At 45.1% G+C, this 8985-nt stretch overlaps 1 protein-coding gene across 1 annotated transcript in view; it reads left to right on the forward strand.

Moving 5' to 3' along the window:
* Nucleotides 1-8985, forward strand: part of LOC311357886 (voltage-dependent calcium channel subunit alpha-2/delta-1) — a gene marked incomplete at its 5' end in the record, with an annotated part of 54867 nt that overhangs the window by 30409 nt on the left and 15473 nt on the right. Inside the window, 11 exons of the mRNA XM_084477903.1 lie at nucleotides 1-87; nucleotides 1188-1266; nucleotides 1529-1578; nucleotides 1715-1804; nucleotides 2269-2343; nucleotides 2726-2806; nucleotides 3201-3275; nucleotides 7480-7551; nucleotides 8332-8403; nucleotides 8705-8766; nucleotides 8875-8951. The exon at nucleotides 1-87 is cut by the window's left edge and continues 18 nt beyond it. Of these exons, the coding sequence (XP_084334029.1) occupies nucleotides 1-87; nucleotides 1188-1266; nucleotides 1529-1578; nucleotides 1715-1804; nucleotides 2269-2343; nucleotides 2726-2806; nucleotides 3201-3275; nucleotides 7480-7551; nucleotides 8332-8403; nucleotides 8705-8766; nucleotides 8875-8951 (820 nt within the window). The remainder of the gene's footprint in view (nucleotides 88-1187; nucleotides 1267-1528; nucleotides 1579-1714; nucleotides 1805-2268; nucleotides 2344-2725; nucleotides 2807-3200; nucleotides 3276-7479; nucleotides 7552-8331; nucleotides 8404-8704; nucleotides 8767-8874; nucleotides 8952-8985) is intronic.

The raw sequence follows: 8985 nt of genomic DNA on the forward strand, positions 1-8985 counted from the left end.
AACTGCAACAACATCATCATGCTGTTTACGGACGGGGGAGAGGAGAGAGCTCAGGCCATCCTGGAGAAATACAACACTGACAAGAAAGTAGGTAAACACACACGCAGGCACACAGACACAGACGCACGCACGCACACACACACACACACACACACACACACACACACACACACACACACACACACACGTGCGCACAGACACACGCAGGCAGACACACACATGCACACTTGCACAAACAAACACAGATGCCAAAACAAACACACACACACACACACACACACACACACACACACAATAGCTTATGAAACAGTAGGCTGAGTGAGTTACTTTAATGTGGGTTGATGGGCTCTCTCCACAGTTTTACAAGACACAGCTTTTTGGAGCTCCCTGTGGATTTGATCTTCCGTCTGCACATCCTTTCTAAAGCATCCACGTGTGTGTGTGTGTGTGTGTGTGTGTGTGTGTGTATTTTCCTTGTGCAAATTCTCTGGAGTAGAAACACAAATACTTTACATGCATAGATGCACACATGTATAATTGATCCATATACACTATGATCTATTATTCTGCATAGGTCCCTGTTAGCTCAACTAATACCGGTACCTCACATTTCTGAGTGTCTATATATATATATATATAATATATATATATATATATTTTCGTTAAATACAATCATCTGAATGTGCGATGCCACCACTACACCGTCAATGGAACTATATAAACTAACTATTTATGGAACACAGAAATTCTTCATTCCAAAATAATCTAAAATAACATGATGGGACCTACGTCCGACTGTGCGTGTTTTCTACTGTGTTCAGCCCGGGAACACACTCAAAGATACATATAGCCCGATGTTAACCCTCATTTTGGCCCCTTTGCACTGCTCTGCTCCAAAATAGGGCAGGTCACTCTGAACACTGGGTCCATATAATCGTGTACTGTGCGGGGGTTTAGGATTCACATCTGTAGCCTGCAGATTAAGCCTGCGGACGATCCCAGTCGTAAATACCACGTTTCATATTTACGACTGGAGCAGGGACCGATTCCGACCGTGATCCCTGCGTTTGGGTCAGCCGTTAAATCGTGTCCTCATCGTGACCGATCTGTTTCTTCCAGTCGAGCTGGGGTTGCGCAAGTCTTGTCTGGCGCGTCCCAGGCTGTTTAACTGTGCTGTCCTGTTGCAGGTGAGGGTGTTCACCTTCTCCGTGGGCCAGCACAACTATGACAAAGGACCCATCCAGTGGATGGCATGTGCCAATAAAGGTACGGCGTGCGAGAACACCGTTATATCCAGGTTGTTATGCTACTCCTAATAGCACTGCGGCTACTGTACAACACTAGAGTTAGTAAAATACAGTCGTGAAATTCCTCTACCCGGGCTCCATTGTAGCATATCGTAGTGCATGGTGCTTTCTAATAGGGATGCCAGCCGTATTTTCTATCTATTGCACCCTCAAGCTGTTCTGCCCCGCAGGCAAGTATCACATTTCTGCGCTCATCTTTTATTATGATGACTGTTTTCCAGGATACTTTTACGAGATTCCTTCCATCGGCGCCATCCGAATAAACACGCAGGTGAATTTGCTGCTAGGATTTTACTGCATAATGGAGCCCTACTTACGTTAATGTGTCTTCATGTAATGTATTGAATTGTCAGTAAGAAGTGTGTGTGTGTGTGTGTGTGTGTGTGTGTGTGTGTGTGTGTGTGTAGGAGTATTTGGATGTGCTGGGGAGACCCATGGTGCGTGCGGGTCAGCAGGCCAAGCAGGTCCAGTGGACCAATGTCTACCTGGATGCTCTGGTAGGACTTTACAGTGAAGGATCTATCCTTCAATACCGTTTCCTGGTCCAGGTTATGTTGTATAACATTTATTATTGCCTTTATGTTGGTGTGTTGTTAGTATTTACAAATGAGGGTAACAACCTCAACCTTTAAAGAGTGTTCCATAATTTCACTCATAAAAGGGAACGCTTTGCTATTTTCAAATGTTTCTAGTCAGTGCTGCTTCATACACGTTTGGAAAATATGAAAAATATATACTCTGTTTCCACAAAAATGTGCAAAAAGTTGGACGACTGACATAACTTTTTTCGAAACAGACCAATAGAGAGAATGTTAATCCCGCACCAAATTCCAGTCCAGCTACGAGTTGTACGATGTCTCAAGGGCGACCACATGCGTGTGAAGCAGTACTTTTTGTTAGTATATTAGACAGTTCCCCTCTAATAACACACCAATAGAACACAGTTCCTCCTCATCTCCAGGAACTGGGGCTGGTCATTACAGGCACACTGCCAGTGTTCAACAGGACCAGAAGCAGAGATGATACAAATGGAGAGGTACAGGCCAGTACAGCGACACAATTTATAGAGCCCTGGGCTGACCAGTGAGCTCATGCATATATTCTCTTTGTTCTCTGACTCCATCTCTCTCTCTCTCTCTCTCTCTCTCTCTCTCTCTCTCTCTCTCTCTCTCTCTCTCTCTCTCTCTCTCTCTCTCTCTCTCTCTCTCTTTATCTGCCTCTCTGTATCTCTGTCTCTCTGTCTGTCTCACCCTCTCTGTCTCTGTCTGTATGTCTTTCTGTCCATCTCTCTGGCCCTCTATCTGTCTCTCTGTCCCTCTGTCGTTCCGTCTCTCTGTCTCTCTCTCTTTCTTTCTGTCCCTGTGTCTCTCTTTTTGTCTTCCTGTCTCTCTGTGTGTCTCTCTGTCTCTCTGTTAAAGACCCAGAACCAATTGATTCTCGGGGTGATGGGGATCGATGTGTCGCTGAACGACATCAAGAAACTAACGCCACGATTCACTGTGAGTAGGAGCAGGGACGCACATGCACACACACACACACACATGCACGCACACGCACATGCACACACACACACACACACACACACACACACACACCGACACACACACACACACACACACACACAGTCTGTCAAGTCAAAGAAGAGTTCATGGTGTGCTCTCTGTGAGTGAAATTATAAAGTATTGTAATGAAATGTGTCAGTCTTACTTGACATCTTCGTGACCACAGATGATATTAGTTTCTGCAGAAGCCTATGCAGCCTTTTCCCCCACAATAATCCTCTGAGCTGGAGGCCTAACGGTATTTTTTTAAACATATATTACTAGGAACGGCGCCGTCTTTGGGTGTGGGGATCATAACTATGCATATCTGTCCTCTTTCCTCTGGGTTCAGATCGGGCCAAACGGATACTACTTTGCCATCGACCCAAACGGGTACGTCCTGCTGCATCCCAACCTTCAGCCCAAGGTAGGTCATCCTCCTCTTCGTCCACTACACGTCGTGCACACTGCGTTTGTTTCGTCCACAACACCCGAATGAAACGTCCTCCAGCCCACCAGTCCTCCAGAGAAGAATGAAACAGTAGCCAGGCAGAGGGTCCCTGACAAACGTTTCCAATAAAGAGCATGATTGGATGTCATCTGGCTGCAGATGTCAGCCAGAAGGTTGCTCATTACCGTTTGACATGTATTAGCGAGAGAGCTGGCAGCCAACTGTCATACGTGTTGAGTATATAATGAAATAAATGGGCTGACGATTCTGCCAAAGCCTTTTAACATTCCATGTACATTTTTATATGATTTTCACCGAGATGAGAGGGTGCCATGATCCTGAGGGAATAATTAAGGCTAGGTTACCGAGACCTGAACTGCTATTCAAATCATCTATAGTATATTTTCTCTGACAAAACTCATAAAAAAATTGTCATTCTCTTCAGTGAACTTTAAAGGACCAAAGAAAACCTTCACTCAGAAACTTTTTATTTATTTAAAGATACCAATATACCCCTCTGAGTCATCTTGAATAAAGTGTCAAAGCAGGAAAATACATTGCAGACATTTTGAACAAAAAAAGTCCTGAATCAGAGTAACTATCTTGTTAGTCATTGCTCGCTACTGATTGTTTGAATAAAGACCTTTATAACAGAGGTGTGATAGTCGGGGCCCACACAGGTGTATCTTATAACCTGTTTGCATCCGTACCTGGTTATAATGGCCTATTTGAGTGTTGTTTGAGTGTTGTTTGAGTGTTAAAGTTACATATGCTACAACACGTCACAGTTGGCCCTTGCCTTTCTTGTGGAGGGCCCCTGTGCTGACCTTTTACTTGAGATCAATGTAACAGTATGTGTAGCCCATGGCAAGTATGAATATGTGAACCCTGGGTTCACTTATTCATACTTGCCATGGGCTTATGTCACCATTATATCACCATTAGGTCATAACCCATCATCCAGTAAGACCTTGACCCAGCTTCACGTAGCGTAAGCCTTAGCCTGCAGGCGTTGGTTTCTCTGGGCAGGCAGTGCTGCGTCCATGTGCTACCCAGGCTTGGAGGGCTCTGGGTTGGGGGTTAATTCTTGAAAATTTAAACAGGCCCCATCCTTTGGGATCCGCGTCCACATCTCATGTCATCAGACGTATCCAACTGTGATCAGCAGTGACACACATAATGGATCGAATCTCGCGTCACCTTAAGAGTGTGAGAGAGTGTGTTGCTATTTTGGTGTGTGCGTGCGTGTGCATGTGTGTGTGTGTGTGCATGTGTGTGTTTGTGCTCTACATGTGTATGTGTACATGTGTGGCCATCCACAGTGTTTCTGTACTCTGTGCACTAGAAGCGGATCCGTCAAAGGCAGCTCAGACTCAGTAATATGTTTGCTGCCAGCTTCCATGAGGTGAGACTGTAGAGGTGGATGCAGAAGTAGTCTCTACTGCAGTGCCTGTAGATTCCCAGGTAGAAATAGAAAAACAGCCAGCTTCCCTGGTAACAATACAGCTTCTGTAAACCTTGACATCTTAGTATAAACTTTTCCCTTGACTCACCTTTGAGTGGTGGAATCATTGTTGAATTCCTCTGTTAAAAATAGTCAAATAAAAACTTACCACACACACACATGCGCATACACACGCACACGCACACAAACACACTCACTCATAGAGGTGCACAGACTCTCACTGATTGAGGCGCAATCGCACACACACACGCACAAACAAACACACACACACACAGGCACACACATACACATACACATACACACATTATTTCAGTTAAACAAGGGCAGGATTTGAGTGAGGCAGTGTTTGATTCCCTCATCGGCCCCCTGGGCTGTGTGTTCAAGGTCTGTCTAACCCAAAGGGCGATGTGCACGAATACGTACCATGACCTTGGATCCTCTCTGTCACCAACATTGCGGTGTCACGCGGTGTCACGCACTCTGCGATACATGCTCATACCACCCTCCGAGTTGTACTGCAGTTGTAGGGTCAACTTATTTCTTGTTGCTCTTGTTTTCTGCTCTGGTCCTCTCCTGTGTTTCTGCCTTTCCCTCCTCCCTCCCCCAGCTTGTCTTTCTTCTTCTCCCCCTCTGCTCTGCTCCGGTGTGGACGCCGTTCGTCCCATGTGGAACCTCCTTTCCTTTTTTGTTCCATTGTTGTTGCAAATCTTGTTTGATGTTTGATTCCGTCTGCCGCGCCGTGTCCTCTTGATGTCTTATTCTTTATTTTCTTGTTTTTTTCGTCGGGGGTCTTGTCTCGTCTCCATCATTCTTTGTCTCACTCCACCGCCGACTTCACTCTTTTGCTGACACTTTAATGTAAGTTGCTGTTTTTTTTGACGTGTTTTCATTTTTCCACGCAGACCATCACTCTTGCCCTGTTCTCATGTTGACATATCGACGCTGCAGCAGCGCCCCCATTGTCCCACGTCCATTGATCTCTACAGAAAGATTCAATTAGAGCTGGCATGGAACCAGATGGAGGGTATATCCATCTCTTCCAGATCCGACTCGTATACATGTTGATTTCATTTTTTTGAAAGACACTGACATGCATCCCATGAGAAAAGTGACACACATGAAAGTGACCGCAAACACCGCACGGCCCAACCACACAGCGATATTTTGATGCGATTTCCTTTTGACGGCCGACGAGTAAAAATCTGCAAAACGTTTTTATTCAAGCCAAATGTGTATCGGGTTGCATATTCTGCCGGCTTTATGGTAGGAGCGATGTATTTCTCCTACTATTTTATGCCACCATAAAACTTAACTGAGACCCATAGGTTTTTTTAAAGAGAGAACGTTAACAAGCACCAGCGTCAGTTTGCATGAAGTAGGTGGTGGGGTTCGGCTGTGGCAGCTCTGTCCTAGATCTGTTGTCAGGAGGTCACCAGCTGTTACCTTCTGCATGGACCTACCCGTGGTGTTCCGGTACCTGTTCCCCTGGTGCTTCTTAGACTCACAGAGACAGAACAGAAGAGAGGCAGCCCTGCATTGATCATAAGCATATGCTTATGAACATGCCAGGCTCGTAGGCGTTTTAATGGAAATCGACCATTAGGGACAACGTTGAGAAGATAGAGCATTCACCGCTATGCTTTGAACCAACATCTGAATAGGGATGGTTGGTTTACTGCAGTTGATGAGGATTTCAAACCGGCCAATTCATACTTTGCGGTCACGTGACTACCTTGGATACCTGGAGGGCAACAAACGCTGGCAAAATGGCGACGTACAACGGCCAACCAGGGGAATTGCAGCCTTGCAGATTTCCGATACTTAAATAAATCAACTATTTAGACCATTTGTCACAAAATGTTAAAATTAGATACGAAGAGAAGATAAACATACTCAGAACTTCTGATCCATACACAGCACCCGCTGATGTAGGTTATTCATTGCTTTGAAGCTGGCAAAGACTACCAGACTTGGAGTTTGGAGATATTTACATTTATCTCATAGAGAATCCGTCACTTTATACCGCACAACAATTGAAAACCTACGGATGGGTTAACAACGCTGTCGTATGGGAGGTGAAAAACAGGAATATCTTCATAATCAAAGCAAAGGTGAATGTTTCTATTCCACCATCCACTATAAAATGTCCCCTTTTGTCCGCGATTACATAGCCAATGTGGTCTTATTATAGCCTGATCATTCACTAAAATACACATAGAAAGATTAAAGCATCCAGCATATGATTTCAACAATGTGTGAGGGCAGGGATGATCGCACAGTTGCTGTTACAGAATGCTGCGCGATTTCATCTGCACAGTGGAATGAGCGCTGGGCGGAGATGTTCGCGCATTTCAGAAGCAGGGAGATTCCGTACAAAAATATATGTCTAATTTGTCAGTTTGCCATGTGTATGCCTGGCACAAATGCTCCCGTTGAACTAATCTTTCCATCATGGCGGTATTTGGACTGAGAGGAACCTAAGGACCGTTCGTGTGGTAAAACTGGCGACGTCCTGATTATGTTACTAGGTTTCATTGCTCGAGTTCTTGCCCGCCAGCCAGTGGCTGTGACGTCACGTGCAAAGTATGAATAGAAAGTAGAATCTGTAGAATCACGCTACAAGCTACATTTGGGTAACAACTGATATATCTGCAGTACTCAGTGGGAATGTGATAATGTCCTGTTGTTTTATGGATGCCATTGTCTTTCCTCCAGAACCCTAAATTCCAGGAGCCTGTGACCCTTGACCTCATGGACGCTGAGCTGGAGAATGACGTTAAACTTGAGGTACTCTTTGTGTACTCTTTCTTTTCTCTCTCACTCTGTATATGTGCAATATATATATATATATATATATATATATATATATATATATATATATATATATATATATGTCTGTGTGTGTGTGTGTGTGTGTGTGTGTAGGGTGGCTGCTTTAAGCAGCCTCACCTGCCCTGCGTCAGGCTGCTTAGACTCTGGGGCTTGGTGAGGCTGCACACCTGTGGTGCATTGGGCAATCAATGCAAACTGGATAAAGGAGCCGTCACTGCACACACACGCACACGCTCTGACATGGTGGCATGGAACACCTGCTCTGTGTGTAATACTACTTCAAACTCTAAACTAAACCAGTTTAGTCATCATCCACCTGTGCCCTGGTCGTCAGAGGATCTCACCCAAGCGGCATGTGGCAGGGGAAAACGACATATATATAAATATATATTTCAGTTTTTCTGACACAAAATTTAATGATGCAGGTGTGGAACGGTTGGGTAACTGCGCAAATACACACAGGTGTCCCGTCTCCCCTGACAACACTGATGAAGCTATCCGCCTCTGTCGCTAACCAGTCGTCAAACATGATTGTACACCATCCTCGACTCATCAACTGTGTGTGAACGTGTGTCTATTATTAGAATATGTTTGGATTTCACTCCCCCTTCCCTCTTTCTACCTCCTGCTTTCTGTCATTCTCTGTCTGCCTCTCTTTCTCTCTTTTCCTTCCCACCCTCCTTCTCTCTCTCTCTCTCTCTCTCTGTCTCCCTCCCTCCCTCTCCGTCTCTCCAGATCAGGAGAATGATGATAGACGGCGAGATAGGAGAGCAGACCATCCAGACGTTAGTGAAGACCCAGGATGAGGTGAGCGAGAGGCTAACACAATATCTAGTCAACTCAGCGGGGGTCCAAAGGTCCACCAGATGTATGAGTAGGTGTCTGTAGCACGGCTCCAAGGTCAACTGTCTAACATTGAACTTCTGCTTATCGTGACATCATGGGAACACCTTATCTTCCCCAGGACTGAATGGTAATGGGGCTCTCAGAGGGGTTCATTGCCGTGTGTGTGTGTGTGTGTGTGTGTGTGTGTGTGTGTGTGTGTGTGTGTGTATGTGTGTGTGTGTGTGTGTGTGTGTGTGTGTGTGTGTGTGTGTGTCCTTGACAGCGGTACATAGATAGAGGTGTGCGGACCTACACGTGGGGACCAGTGAACGGAACAGATTACAGGTGAACAGATTACAGATTACAGGTTACAAAATCTTCAAAATATGACAAATTTGATTATATACAACACAATCGTTCACTGTGTGTTGTTCTTATTTATTTCCCCAACAGTCTCGCCCTCGTCCTGCCTAAATACAGTGAACACTTTATTCAAGCCAAGCTGGGGAACGACATAGAGGAAGCAAAATGTGAGTATGCGGTCATGCTATAAGCGTCTATAGC

This window comes from Micromesistius poutassou (genome assembly GCF_964030765.1).
Source record: "Micromesistius poutassou genome assembly, chromosome: 13".
In the NCBI taxonomy this organism is placed as follows: Eukaryota; Metazoa; Chordata; class Actinopteri; order Gadiformes; family Gadidae; genus Micromesistius; species Micromesistius poutassou.